This window comes from Phaenicophaeus curvirostris, chromosome 31 (assembly GCF_032191515.1).
Source record: "Phaenicophaeus curvirostris isolate KB17595 chromosome 31, BPBGC_Pcur_1.0, whole genome shotgun sequence".
Lineage (NCBI taxonomy): Eukaryota > Metazoa > Chordata > Aves > Cuculiformes > Cuculidae > Phaenicophaeus > Phaenicophaeus curvirostris.
Window position 1 is genome coordinate 216908 of NC_091422.1, and position 14989 is coordinate 231896.

Consider the following 14989-nt stretch of genomic DNA (forward strand, 5'->3'; position numbering starts at 1 on the left):
GAGCCCCGGCACCCCAAATATCCAGACTGAGCTCCAGCATCCAGCCCCCACCAGCCCTCAAGTGGCCCAGGCACCAAGGAACCAACCCGGCAACCACCAGCCCCAGACTTGTGCCATGGAGGAGATTTCCCATCGTGACTCTGCAGCTGAGGCCTCAGACACACCTTTTCTCTCTGCAGAGAGGGCTCTGTGGAGCCAGACCCAGCTCCTGCAGCCACTGCTCGTGGCAGGAAAACCAGAGGCCTCACCCTGCCCGCAGCCATCGTCCCGGCAACAGCAAACCTGTTTCTAGTGCCACCTGGATCACCTCCCTGTGAGGTGGACGTGCACGAGCCTGGGGTCCAAGATTGATCCTGGGGGCCGGTGCCCCTCCTGCTTCGGGTCCTCGACCAGGGCTGAGGCTTTCTACCTCATTCAGCCTCATCCTTGGCTGCTGGAGTCGGGTCTGTTCCTTGATTTGTGCGATGGTGAATGGATTTTCCCATATGGATCCCTCCCAAGCCTCCTATGGGAGCAATATATGGAGTTTGAAGGCATTAAAGAGGTTTTGGGGGGATAAACGGATAAAACACCCTTTTTAGCCCCCTAAACTCCCTTTATCACTCCCCAAACCCCCTTTTATCCCCCCAAACTCCCCCCAAATGCCTTTATTCCCCCTAAACTCCCTTATATCACCCCAAAACCCCTTTAACCCCCTTTATCCACCCAAACCCTCTATTATCCCCCCAAACCCCCTTTTATGCCCCCCAAACTCCCTTTGTTCCCCCCAAACCCCCTTTATTCCCCCTCAAAACCCCTCTAGCACCCCCCAAACCCCCTTTCATCCCCCCTTTATAATCTTGTCATCCTGTTTTTAATTCACTGTTTTCTTCTCTTTTCTTGCTCATTGTCTGTGTAAATGAGGAGCTGTGCTCTCTGAGTGCTTAAACAAAATAAAGGGATGTTCAACGACTTCTGTTTCCTGATATATTTCCTGTGAGACATTTCTGGACTTGCAGGGACAGTTCCTGCGGTCGTGGGTGGAGGGGAAAAGAATCCCAGCACGGCAGCACTGCCGGGCACAAGCGCTTGATCCCCCGGCGCTGTTCTCTCTCCACTTGCACACTCCCCTCCTCACCCCTTGCCTTGCTGCAGGCCTGATAGCCAACTCTACAACCATTATCAATAAAAAGAGAACCCTTTTCCTACTGAAATTTCTTATGCACCAGTCCCCAGCTCTTGCCGCTGCAGGTCTCTCAGCCAAGCCCTTTCTCACACAGCTCCAAACCCATCAGGGGCTCATGGCTTTGTCTCATCAAACACCGAGAAAGTCCTTGCATTGGGATCCCCCAGCTGCCCTGGGTCCTTGCTCAGTGTTGTACCCTGAAAGGTTTCTCAGAACCCATCTCCCAAGCCTCTCCTTGTCCACGATGTGCTCCAGCCCCAGCCATCCTTCTGGCCTCAGCAGGACTCTCTCCAGGCTGGGCAGGGTCTTCCTTGTGCGGGGAGCCCCGTACTGGACACGGCAGCCCTGATGTGTCCTGTGGTGGGTTAACCTTGGCCAGCAGCCGGACCCCCCGCAGCTGCTCCCTCCAAGCCCCGAACCAACGGGACAGAGGGAGAAAATGAACCAGAACGGCTCAGGGGTCAAGAGAAAGCAAAGGAGGTTCAGAGACCAATGACTGTCACTGGCACAGAGGTGTGGACTTGCTGAAGTTCGATTTACTTTATTGACAGTTCAGAAAGCTTTGGATTGGGAGCAACAAGGACCAAATATTAAAGCCATTCTCCTCCCACTTTCTCCCAGTCTGAAATGGCTCCATGGCTCCCAATTCCTCTGCCCGCCCCAACCCCAGGAGCAGCATGGAGGGTGGTGAAGAGGGACCCAGGACCCCCCCCCAACCCCCAAAAGGGATCCAGGACCCCCTCAACCCCCCAGATTGGACTCAGGAACCATCAAAACCCCCAAAACGGGACTCAGGACCCCCACAAACTCCCAAATTGGATCCAGGGCATGCCTAATCCCCCCTAAAGGGATCCAGGATTCTCCCCAAACTCCCAAAAGGGATCCAGGACACACCCCACTCCCCCCCACCCTGCACTGGATTCAGGACCTCCTCAAAAGGACCCAAGACCCCACAACCCACCCACCCCCCCAAACAGAAGGAGAACCCCTCCTAAAACACCTAATGGGACCCAAAACATTCCCCTCAAAAGGGATCCATGAAACTCCAAGCCTCCAAAAGGGAACCAGGAGTCCCCCAAAAGGGACCCAGGAGTCTCCCAAAAGGACCCAAGGCTCCCCCAACCCCCACCCAAATTTACCCAGAACCTCCCCAATCCCTGCAAATGGGTCCCAGGAGCCTCAACCTCAAAATGGGACCCAAGATCCCCCCCAAGACCCCCTAAAAGACACCCAGGACCACCCCCTAAAACTCCTGAAAGGACCTAGGACCCTCTCAACCCTCCAAAAGGGACCCAGGACCCACCAAACCCCCCAAAAGGGACACAGAAACCACCCTAAATCCCCCCAAATGGAACCCAGGACCCCCCAAAACCCGCACAAAAGGGATCCAAGACATCCCTTCCCCAAACTCCCAAAGCGATCTGGGACCCTCTGAATCCCCCCAAAAGAAACCCACAGCCCCCCAAAAGGGATTCAAGACCCTCACAAACCCTGAAAAAGGATCCAAAACCCCCAGAAGTCTCCAAATGGGACCCAGGACCCACCAAAACTGCCCAAAAGGGACACAGGACCCCCCTAAATCCCCCAAATGGCACCCAGGACCCACCAAACCCACAAATGGGACCCGGGATCCCCCCTAATCCCCTAAAGGGATCCACTACTTTCCCCCAACCCCCCAAAAGGGATCTGGAACCCTCTGAATTCTCTCAAGAGAGACTCAAAATAAAGGGATGTTCCACCCCACATCGTGCCCCATATTGACCCCCCTATCCCACCCCACAACTAGCCCACGTGTACCCCCCATCTCCTCCACATCTCCCCCCCCTCTCCCCTCACACTGACCCCCCGTCCCCCCCCGTACCGAGCGCGGCGTGCTGGGCGGCCTGCAGCACGGTCTGGATGGCGAGGGCCTGGGCCTCCTCGCTGGCCGCCGCCGTCACCGCCAGCTCCTCGGGGGTCAGCGCCGCCGCCTCGGGGCCCGCGGGGGCCTCGGGGCTCTCGGGGGCCGGGGGGCCCTCGGCAGCGGCGGCCGGAGGGGGGGCCGGGGCCGGGGCGGGGGCAGGCCCCGCGGCGCCCGGCCCCTCGGCCATGAGCTCGGGGGGCAGCCCCAGCGCCTCGGGCCCCGCCGGCCCCGGCAGAACCACCAGCGCCAGCGGCGACGGCGGCGGGGAGGGCTCCCGCAGCGACGAGATGGGCTGGGGGGGGACACGGCGGGTGGAGACAAGGGACGGACCCACAGAGCCCCTACTGCCCCCCAACTGCCCCCCAACTGCCCCCCCAGAGCCCTCAGTGCCCCACAGAGCCCCTACTGCCCCCCAACTGCCCCCCAGAGACCCACAACTGCCCCCCAGCCCCCCTTGCCTGCCCCATAGCACCCACATAACCCCCCCTTTCTGCCCCATTCACCCCCCTCCAGCCCCATTCACCCCCCTCCCAGCCCCATTCACCCCCCCTCCTGCCCCCCAGCCCCCCCTCACCGGCAGGGCGGGGGCGGGGGCCGGCGTGGCCTGGGTGACCGTGGTGAGAGCTCGGGGGGCTCCGCTGGGGCCGGGACTCGGGGGGGGCTCCGCGTCTCCCACCCCCCCGGGGGGGCTCCTGCGGCCGGGGGCGGCTCTGGGGGGGAAAAGGGGGTGGGGGGGGGCCTCAAAACAACCCAAAACACCCCAAATCACAGGGGGGACCCCAACCCCCCCCAATCCATAAGGGGGGCAGAAAGGGACCCCAAACCCCCTCAAACCGTGGGGGAGGGACCCCCAAACCCCTCATATAATGGGGAGGGGGCAGAAAGGGGACCCCAAAACCCCCCAAATCCATAAGGGGGAGTAGAAAGGGACCCCAAAACCATAAGGGGGGGTAGAAAGGGACCCCAAAACCCCTCAACCCATGGGGGAGGGACCCCCAAACCCCTCATAGAATGGGGAGGGGGCAGAAAGGGGACCCTGAGCCCACCCTAAACCATAAGGGGGGACAGAAAGAGACCCCAAACCCCCCAAAAACCATAAGGGGGGACAGAAAGGGACCCCAAAACCCCTCAACCCATGGGGGAGGGACCCCCAAACCCCTCACAGAATGGGGAGGGGGCAGAAAGGGGACCCCAAACCCCTCATAGAATGGGGAGGGGGCAGAAAAGGGACCCCAAAACCATAAGGGGGGTCTAGAAAGGGCCCCCAACCCCCCCCCCCAGACCCCCCAAAAAGGAGGGGCCCCCCCCGACTGACCCTGGTTGGCGCCCATGGCCGCGGTGACCGTGGTGGCCATGGGGGTGGTCCCCATCTCGTGGGTCTCACAGGGAGGGTTGGAACATGGCCTGGTGGCCGCCGCGGCACTGTTGGTGGCCACCGGCTCGGCCGGCCTGGAGCTGGAGCTGGTGGCCACCACGGTGCTGCCGGTGCTGGTCGTCCCCGTCTCGGGGGGCTCGCAGGCTCGGGAGCCGGTGGCCACGGTGGTGGTGGCCGTGTTGGTCATCCCCGTCTCGTGCGTCTCGCAGGGGGGGTTGGAGCAGAACCTGCCGGTGGCCACGGTGGCCGTGTCGGTTGCCCCCAACTCCTGGGCCTCACACGAAGAGCTGGAGCAGAACCTGGCGGTAGCCACAGTGGCCATGTTGGTAGCCCCGGTCTCTTGGCTCTGGCTCGAAGAGCTTGAGAAGGTTCTGGAGCCCATGGCGGACGTGGTGGTGGCCGTGTTGGTCGTCCCCATCTCGTGGGTCTCGCAGGGGGTTTGGAACAGAACCCGATGGTAGCCACGGTGGCCGTGCTGGTAGCCACAGTCCCCTGGGCCTCAGATGAAGACCCAGAGAAGGTTCTGGAGCCCATGGAGGTCGTCACCGTGTTGGTTGTTCCTGTCTCGTGGGTCTCGCAGAGGGGGTTGGAGCAGAACCTGCTGGTAGCCACGGTGGCCGTGCTGGTAGCCACGGTGCCCTGGGCCTCAGATGAAGACCCGGAGAAGGTTCTGGAGCCCATGGAGGTCGTCACCATGTTGGTTGTCCCCGTCTCGTGGGTCTCGCAGGGGGGGTTGGAGCAGAACCTGCCGGTGGCCACGGTGGCCGTGTCGGTTGCCCCCAACTCCTGGGCCTCACACGAAGAGCTGGAGCAGAACCTGGCGGTAGCCACAGTGGCCATGTTGGTAGCCCCGGTCTCTTGGCTCTGGCTCGAAGAGCTTGAGAAGGTTCTGGAGCCCATGGCGGACGTGGTGGTGGCCGTGTTGGTCGTCCCCATCTCGTGGGTCTCGCAGGGGGTTTGGAACAGAACCCGATGGTAGCCACGGTGGCCGTGCTGGTAGCCACAGTCCCCTGGGCCTCAGATGAAGACCCAGAGAAGGTTCTGGAGCCCATGGAGGTCGTCACCGTGTTGGTTGTTCCTGTCTCGTGGGTCTCGCAGAGGGGGTTGGAGCAGAACCTGCTGGTAGCCACGGTGGCCGTGCTGGTAGCCACGGTGCCCTGGGCCTCAGATGAAGACCCGGAGAAGGTTCTGGAGCCCATGGAGGTCGTCACCATGTTGGTTGTCCCCGTCTCGTGGGTCTCGCAGGGGGGGTTGGAGCAGAACCTGCCGGTGGCCACGGTGGCCGTGTCGGTTGCCCCCAACTCCTGGGCCTCACACGAAGAGCTGGAGCAGAACCTGGCGGTAGCCACAGTGGCCATGTTGGTAGCCCCGGTCTCTTGGCTCTGGCTCGAAGAGCTTGAGAAGGTTCTGGAGCCCATGGCGGACGTGGTGGTGGCCGTGTTGGTCGTCCCCATCTCGTGGGTCTCGCAGGGGGGGTTGGAACAGAACCTGATGGTAGCCACGGTGGCCGTGCTGGTAGCCACAGTCCCCTGGGCCTCAGATGAAGACCCAGAGAAGGTTCTGGAGCCCATGGCAGACGTGGTGGTGGCCGTGTTGGTCGTCCCCATCTCGTGGGTCTCACAAGGGGGGTTGGAGCAGAACCTGCTGGTAGCCACAGTGGCCGTGCTGGTAGCCATGGTCTCTTGGCTCTGACTTGAAGACCTGGAGAAGGTTCTGGAGCCCATGGAGGTCGTCACCGTGTTGGTCGTCCCCGTCTCGTGGGTCTCGCAGGGGGGGTTAGAGCAGAACCTGCTGGTAGCCACGGTGGCCACATTGGTAGCCGCCATCTCCTGGCTCTCACACGAAGAGCTGGGGGACAAGTTCGAGCCGGTGGCCACCGTGGTGGTGGCCGTGCTGGTCGTCCCCGTCTCGTGCGTCTCGCATGGAGGGTTGGAGCAGAACCTGGCGGTGGCCATGCTGGCCGCGCCGGTAGCCACGGTGGCCTGGGCCTCACCCGACGAGCCGGAGCAGAACCTGGCAGTGGCCATGGCAGCGGCCGCGGCGGCCTCGTGGAGCTCTCCAGGTTGCCCGGAGCTCTCCAGGTTGCCCGGAGCCCCCGCGGCTCCCGGGGCCGGGCCCGGGCGAGCCCTCGGCCAGCAGCTGGAGCTGGGGGGCTAGCGCGGCGCCCACGTTGGCCACCAGGCTGGTGGTGGCCGTGTTGGTGGTCCCCGTCTCGTGGGTCTCGCAGGGCGGGTTGGAGCAGAGCAGGGTGACGGTGGCCGCCTCGCTGGCCGCCTCGGGGGCCCCGGCGGCCGCCGACTCCGAGGTGGGAGAAGCCAAGATGGAGACGAGCAGCTCCTGCATGGGCGGCGCCCCCACCCCGCTCGGCGTCGTGATCAGCGTCACCTGCGCCGGCGCCGCCACCGGCTGGGGGCCAACCCACAGTCAGAGGTAGCCCAGGGCCGCCCCAAGCCACAGGCAGGGCCCCGCGGCCACCGACCGCGCGGGGCGGCCACCGCGCCAGCCCACAGGTGGCCACCGGGCCCTGCCGCACGGCCCATGGTAGGGGGCCTCGAGGTGCTACTGGGGGCCCTCAAGGTCCCACTGGTGGCCCTCAAGGTCAACCAGATAGCCCACAAGGTCCTATTGGTGGCCCTCAAGGTCCCTCTGGTGGCCCACGAGGTTCCACTGGTGGCCCTCAAGGTCCTATTTGTGGCCTTCAAGGTCCAATTTGCGGTCCTCAAGGTCCCACTGGTGGCCCTCAAGGTCCCTCTGGTGGCCCACGAGCTCCCACTGGTGGCCCTCATGGTCCCACTGGTGGCCCTCAAGGTCCTATTGGTGGCCCTCAAGGTCCTACTGGTGGCCCACGAGGTCCCACTGGTGGCCTTCAAAGTCCTACTTGTGCCCTATAAGGTCCTATTGGTGGCCCACAAGGTCCTACTGGTGGCCCTCAAGGTCGCACTGGTGGCCCATGACCTCCTATTGGTGGCCTATAAGGTCCTACTGGTGGCCTATAAGGTCCCACCGGTGGCCCTCAAGGACCCATTGGTGGTTCTCAAGGTCCTACTGGTGGCTCTCAAAGTCCTATCTGTGGCCTGTAAGGTCCCCCTGGTGGCCCTCAAGGTCTTATTTGTGGCCCTCAGGTCCTATTGGTGGGCCATGAAGTCCTATTGGTGGCCCTCAAGGTCCCACTGGTGGCCCACAACGTCCCACTGGTGGCTCTCAAGGTCCTATTAGTGGCCCTCAAAGTCCCATCAGTGGTCCACGACCACAACCTCCCTCTAATCTATGGATCCTCCCATCTGGTGGCCCCTGGAGCCCAACTAGTGGCCCTTAAGCTCCTATTTGTGGCCCACAAGGTCCCACTGGTGTCCTATAAGGTCCCACTGGTGGCCCTCAAGGTCCTACTTGTGGCCCTCAAGGTCCTATTGGTGGTCCTCAAGGTCCTATTGGTGGCCCTCAAGGTCCCACTGGTGGCCTATAAGGTCCTACTGGTGGCCTATAAGGTCCCACTGGTGGCCCTCAAGGTCCTACTTGTGGCCCTCAAGGTCCCACTGGTGGCCCTCAAGGTCCTATTGGTGGCCTATAATGTCCCACTGGTGGCCCTCAAGGTCCTGTTGGTGGTCCTCAAGGTCCTACTGGTGGCCCACAGGGTCCTACTGGTGGCCTATAATGTCCCACTGGTAGCCCACAAGGTCCTACTGGTGGCCCTCAAGGTCCCACTGGTGGCCCCCAACCCCCTGCTGGCCTCCCACATCGGTAGCCACGTGATCCTACAGGTAGCCCCCAAGCTCTCGCTGGTAGCCCCGGCCCCGCCGCACCCCCTCCCGGCCCTGTAGCCGCAGTAGCCCCCTCAGTAGCCGCAGTAGCCCCCCCGGTAGCCCACCTGGACAGCGATGGCGGCGGTGGCCAAGGCGGTGGTGGCGGCGGCCGAGACGGTGGTGGGGGAGGGGCTGAGGACCTGGCTGGAGAGGGTGGCGATGGCCCCCAGTGTCGTGATGGGGGTGGCTAGCGAGGCCGAGGCCCCGTGGCCACCCGCCCCGGCCAGGCTGTTGGACACGGTGCCCGTCACCGTCCCCAGCGTCGTCACCCCTGCACCGTAACAAAGGAGACGCTCGTTAGGCTGAGAAGCACGGGGAACAGGGTAATTAGCCCCGGGAACCACGCGGCTACTGACGTCCAGGGCTAAGTAGCCACTCTAATGGCAGGAGAGCAGGTGAATTAGCCCCTTGAACAACGTGGCTACTGACACTGGGGACCAAGTAGCCACTCAAATAGCACAGGAACGTGTTAATTAGCCACGTTAATTATGTGGCTACTGATATTCAAGGCCAAGTAGCCACTCGAAGGGCCTCCAAATGTGTTAATTAGCAGATTTAATGATGGGGCTACCGACATCCAGGGCCAAGTAGCCACTTGAATGGCCTCCAAATGTGTTAATTAGCAGCTTTAATGATGTGGCTACTGACATCCAGGGCCAAGTAGCCACTCGAATGGCCTCCAAATGTGTTAATTAGCAGCTTTAATGATGTGGCTACTGACATCCAGGGCCAAGTAGCCAATCTAATGGCCTCCAAATGTGTTAATTAGCTGCTTTAATGATGTGGCTACTGACAATGGGGACCAAGTAGCCACTCTAATAGCACAGGAACATGCTAATTAGCCACTTTAATGATGTGGCTACTGATATCTAGGGTCTAGTAGCCACTCGAATGGTGTGGGAAAGTGTTAATTAGCCACATTAATGATGTGGCTACTGACACGCAGGGCTAAGTAGCCACCCAAATGGCCTCGGAATGTGTTAATTAGCTGCTTTAATGATGTGGCTACTGACACTCAGGGCTAATTAGCCACTCGAATGGCACGAGGTGCACTAATTAGCCACGCTAATGGCTTGGCGATGTGCTAATTAGCCACTCTAACAATGTGGCTACCGACACCAAGGGCCAAGTAGCCACTCGAATGGGCTGGCAGGGAATGTCAGGGACTAATTAGCCACTCTAATGGGGGGGGAACTTGTTAATTAGCCACTCTAGGGGGTGGGGGAGGCTAATTAGCCACCCTAATGACACAGGGCACGGTAATTAGCCACTCTAATGACCCAGGGGGTGGTAATTAGCCATTCTAATGACATCGAACATTTCAGCAAAGCCTTTGACACAGTTTCTCCCAGCGTTCTGCTTGAGAAACTGTCACCTCTGGCCTGGACAGGCTCACGCTCTCCTGGGCGGAAAACTGGTTGGCTGGCCGGGCCCAGAGAGTGGTGGGAAATGGTGTGAAATCCAGCTGGAGGCCAGCGACAAGTGGGGTTCCCCAGGGCTCAGTGCTGGGTCCAGCCCTGTTCAATGTCTTCATCAATGACCTGGATGAAGGCATTGAGTGCACCCTTAGCAAGTTTGCGGACGACACTAAGCTGGGTGGAAGTGTCGATCTGCTGGAGGGTCGGGAGGCTCTGCAAAGGGATCTGAACAGGCTGGACCGCTGGGCTGAGTCCAATGGCATGAGGTTTAACAAGGCCAAATGCCGGGTCCTGCACTTGGGGCACAACAACCCTATGCAGTGCTACAGACTAGGAGAAGTGTGTCTAGAAGGCTGCCTGGAGGAGAGGGACCTGGGGGTGTTGGTTGACAGCCGACTGAATATGAGCCAGCAGTGGCCCAGGTGGCCAAGAAGGCCAATGGCATCTTGGCTTGGATCAGAAACGGCGTGACCAGCAGGTCCAGGGAGGTTATCCTCCCTCTGGACTCGGCACTGGTGAGACGGCTCCTCGAATACTGTGTTCAGTTCTGGGCCCCTCACCACAAGAAGGATGTTGAGGCTCTGGAGCGAGTCCAGAGAAGAGCAATGAAGCTGGTGAAGGGGCTGGAGAACAGGCCTTATGAGGAGCGGCTGAGAGAGCTGGGGTTGTTTAGCCTGGAGAAGAGGAAGCTGAGGGGAGACCTCATTGCTCTCTACAACTACCCGAAAGGAGGTTGTAGAGAGGAGGGTGCTGGCCTCTTCTCCCAAGTGACAGGGGACAGGACAAGAGGGAATGGCCTCAAGCTCCACCAAGGGAGGTTTAGGCTGGACGTTAGGAAAAAATTCTTTACAGAAAGGGTCATTGGGCACTGGCAGAGGCTGCCCGGGGAATTGGTTTAGTAACCTTCCCTGGAGATGTTTAAGGCACGGGTGGATGAGGTGCTGAGGGATATGGTTTAGTGTTTGATGGGAACGGTTGGACTCGATGATCCGGTGGGTCTCTTCCAACCTGGTTATTCTGTGATTCTGTGATATATATATATAAAACCTAGTGTGTGTCTGTCTGTCTGTCTATCTATCTATCTATCTTTGTATATGTATAAATATATGTTAGTGCTGTAATGTTTAAATCCTTAAACAGCATTATAATTTTTCACAGTTCATACAAGCAGAAGTATTTCAAATTAATAGGAATTCTGTATATTGCAGACTACAGAAAATGCTACTCTGTAAAACTAAGGTGTCCAGCGGGGCTGGAGAGGTTAAGAATCACTGCCTTGAGCTAAGAGGTCTTGATCCAGGGGGGCTCTATTATTCTTTCCAAAGAAGAGAAATAAGACCCCACAAACATACCATTTAAGAAGATGTGTTTTCCCATCTTTCTCTACCCTCCATGCCAACCCTTCAGGTGCCACTGGGCTGAACCGTTCACACTTATGCTCTAGGAGGATACTGAGCACTGCTGAATGGGTAGAACAGGAATGAAAAAAAATCTTGGCAATTTGTGAGTTAGCACTAGAAAGGGGTAATTGTTGCCATTTCAGTTCTTAAGTTGTCACTGGAAAACAGGATTAGAGGAGGAAGGATTTCTCTAAGCCTCGGGAGAAAAGCTATTGCCGTGGAATATTGATGCAAGAAGAAATTCTTATATTCTGTGCTCTTCAGTGTACTTAGGAAAATAGTTCACTGCCAGTCATGATTTACTGTTATGATATTTCTCTTCTGTAATTCATAGGAACAATCAGAGAAGGCTGAGTTCTATTGAAGCCAACCTTTTTCTGCTCCGTCTCTCTGGTGATTCTCCTACTCTGTTCCCGCTTGGCAGCTGACAGCAGCGAAGCTCTCCTGGCTCCAAGTGCCCACTGTCTGCCCCTGCTCTCCTGAACTCCTGCTATAAAATCTTCCCTGGTGAAAATATCCCAGCAGAGGTGTGCTGCTTTCTGCACTTGGCGTAGGTGCCTGGAGAAAGAGGCTATTCACTTCAGCTAATGCTGGCTGGTGTTTTCTTAATCTGCCTTTTCTTCTTCTACAGACAATTTTCTTAGGTCTGTGTTTGTTAAGAAGAGGTAAGATATCTTCTTTAGGACTAAGTTGTCTTTGAAGTTCCTTTATGAAGTTAGCCTTGTACGTCATAACAGGTACTGGGCTTTATTCAATGGAACTACAAAATGCTTAGACAAGCAAATGATGTAAGGAATAGTGGAACTGTGTGTTGTTTGGAAAGAGCTGTGCAAACTGCTGCCCAATGTAGATTGATGTGCTGAAGATTTATTTCTCAAAATTCAACATTTTTTAGAACACCTCAGTATTATCTTGGATAAATGCAAGATGTTAAATCAAACATGGCTCTTACGAGGGGGAGCAAATGGAACTAAAACAGTGGCAGCGACGAGATGTTCTCACAGTGATTACTTGGGTCCTCGGGGAAAACCATGAAATGGGAAATAAATCACGTTCTGGCCCCCATCAGCGTGCTGTGTATCGCTTTTCTTAAGCAGGTCTTGGGGTAAAGAGCATACTAAAGCCTGAAAGGTTCTTGTGTGGGCAGAGGAAGAAAAGCATCACCGTCAGGATGTCAGCTGAGAGGGAGTGAAAGAATGGGAAAGAGAATAATTTGTTTTACCAGCTCCGGGATGGAGGTGTTCTAAAAATGACTAAAAGAACAGGGTAGGATGTATGTAGATAGAATCCATCCCTAGAGACTTCTTATTGTTTCTCTGCTCCAATCTTCATGTTAATACCTTTGGGTGAAAGAACTAATAATTATTTGTGTTGTAGAGGAGTGGTTTTCAAGGCTCGTTTTAATAGGAATTGTCATGGCGTTGTGAAAGAGCAAGAGTTAAGGGTGTTGTGTTAACAGGACTGGGAAGCAGACGAATAGTCCCGAGAGCTCTTTTGAGAGTGGGGGATTTCATCCAGGAGGAGAAGGCGGCTGCATAATCCTTTCCCCGAAGAGGTGAGTGCTAGAGGATGTAGGAGGAGTCTGAAGATGAGCTCATATTGCAACTTCTGACACCTACTGATTGTTTTAATTCAAGTATTCCAGAAAATCTGTTAAAAATTCATGCAGTTCGTTTTACTTTTCTAGTTTGGAATAATTGCAGTAGACTAGCAGGCTCCCATTTGGTTATAAGCTCTCCTAGATTTCCCCAATATAAACTACTTCATATTGTTCCCCTGGGAATTTAATTGCATTAAGAAATGATTGGCCCTGATAGACTTCTATGGTCTGTGATAATTATAATGAAATAAGATATCCATATAAAAGCATAAAATGATGCTGAAGCACATGCATTTTTGATCATCAATTAGTGAACTATCAAAGGCATTGCAGATGGAACTGGTTTTTTGCTTTTTAGAACAGAGCCTGACCACTGCAGCCTCAACTGTGTAGTAAGCTTATTTTTAGTCCTTCTTGCTTTAGTGAATACATCTGAACGTGTATTTATGTACATATTCAACTCTGCTGTGAACTTTGTAATGCTTTAAACCTTCCTGCGGAGAAGTCTGAGAGGTAGGTTTCCTTCTGGAAGAGGCCAGTGAGGCTGCTCCGTTGGTCCAGAAAGCTCTTTCTGTAGCAGTTTATTGTTTTCTTAGGGTGATACCAAATCTCCCCGTACTGGTTAATGGAGCAGCTGGGACCTGCTAACGAGCTGGTTCATAAGGAAACAGCTTACTCGTATAAAAGCAGCAAAGCTAAAAGCCGTTTGAAATCTGTGGTTCAGGAGTACTAGGGTTCTTATTCTCCTGTCCCCCAAAATCACTCTGTGTTCTGCCCATCTGGATTACTGTCAGGGGGGTTGGATTAATTAGATGAACAGATGTCAGTGTTTTATCCATTGCCTGGCATCCTGTCGTCTTCAAAAGTATCCACAGCTTCCAGCTGGGACCTCCAGGACGCTGGAAGGATTTCCTCAGAGAAAGGCTAGGAGCTGGCTCCAGTATTTCAAAACCCACGTTACGGCAATCATGACATTTTACTTCTGATTCTGTTGCATTGGGTACAAAGTGAGGGAAAAACACGATTGCTTAAAAAGTGTGAGTGGAAAGGGGTGATTTGGATCTAAATATCTCATAGCATGTATTTCTACTTGTGTTTGTGTATTTGACAGCAGGTATGCATACACATGTATTTTTTCCCTTTTCTTAAATAATGTATGCTTTTTTATAATCAGATGTGCCTTAAAATATGACGCAAAAAGGGATGTTTGTCTTGGCTTATCTTTTCTGCCACACAGACATTCCTGAGCTTGTGCATGCTTGAACTATGTTCGAGGTTGTGATCGTTCAAACTAAACATGGATCTATGCTAGCAAAGTCTTCCTCAGGGTGGATGTTCCCAGCTGTTTGGACATGTGCAGAAGGTGGGTTTATGCCTTGTGCTGAAGCTTGCGAAAAGAATGTAAAGGTGCACGTCTCTTAAGATTTCAATGGCATTTAGCTGTCAGAACTATGTAACAAGTGCAAATTAAGAAGAACGTAAGTGCAGCATCTGCCAAAAAGGCAGTAAAGATCTACCTGTGTTGTACGGCTGGCCTGTCGATAACTTTAGGACATGACCGCAGGTTTGAACATTTCAATCTGGAACAGATGTTCTGTTTCCAGGTATTCTTTTTGTGGGCTTTTGTTTGGTTTTTTGTTAGTTTGTTTGTTTGTTTGTGCTTGGGGTTGTTTTTTCTGTTATTTTAGCCGTGTAGATATTGACAAGAAAACAAACTAGCCCTGAACTCTGCCCCTACCCCGACACACGCTTGTTCCCACCCTAGGACCGTGGGTTAGCACTCTGCCTGCTGGGGGACTTGCAGCGCTTGGGCTCCTGTTCGTGTACTGACACAGCTCTATGGCCAGGACTACAGGACTCTCTTCTGATTATCCTTAGAGCGTTACTGGTTTTGCTCCAAGGAATCTAACTTAGCTGGAAAAGGACAAAACTGAATTAAAAAACAAAATGAGTAGAAAATTGCTTTTTGTGTTGTAACGCTTTATTGCCCTGGTTCTAGGCTTTTTGGCTCTGATTTGGGAGGTAGGGTTGTAGAGAAGAAGTTGAATGCCGTGTCCTGCTGTCCAGCAACCACATATGTTTAAGGTGCTAGTTTGAGAAAAACCAAAAGAGTTCAATAGCGTCATGGGATTCTGCCACCTTTCCATCAGATCTCTGTATCTCGGTCTGGCCCGAAGCACAGATCTTAATCTGACAATATTTTATTTTCACTCCCCTGCACGTGCAGTCATTTGGAATGATGCCTGGCAGAATCTGCCTCCAGATGGGATGGAGACGTTTCTTTCTTCCCATACCCACCTAGAGATGCTCTGCTTACTTCTGTTTTGT

At 55.3% G+C, this 14989-nt stretch overlaps 1 protein-coding gene across 1 annotated transcript; it reads right to left on the reverse strand.

Moving 5' to 3' along the window:
• Window positions 1-6432: 6432 nt before the first annotated feature.
• LOC138732428 (host cell factor 1-like) lies at window positions 6433-8820 on the reverse strand. The gene is made up of 3 exons (XM_069879042.1): window positions 8815-8820; window positions 8309-8620; window positions 6433-6849 (listed from the first exon to the last, which is right to left on the reverse strand). The coding sequence occupies exons 1-3, from the start codon at window positions 8818-8820 to the stop codon at window positions 6433-6435; spliced, it is 735 nt and encodes a 244-aa protein (XP_069735143.1).
• Between the last annotated feature and the right edge of the window lie 6169 nt (window positions 8821-14989).

Bases quoted from the DNA above. Each gene is read 5' to 3' on its own strand.
- LOC138732428 (XM_069879042.1), bottom strand. The intron at 6,850-8,308 runs GTGGGCTACCGG...GTTGGCCCCCAG, and splicing joins CCGCCGCCATCGCTGTCCAG to CCGGTGGCGGCGCCGGCGCA.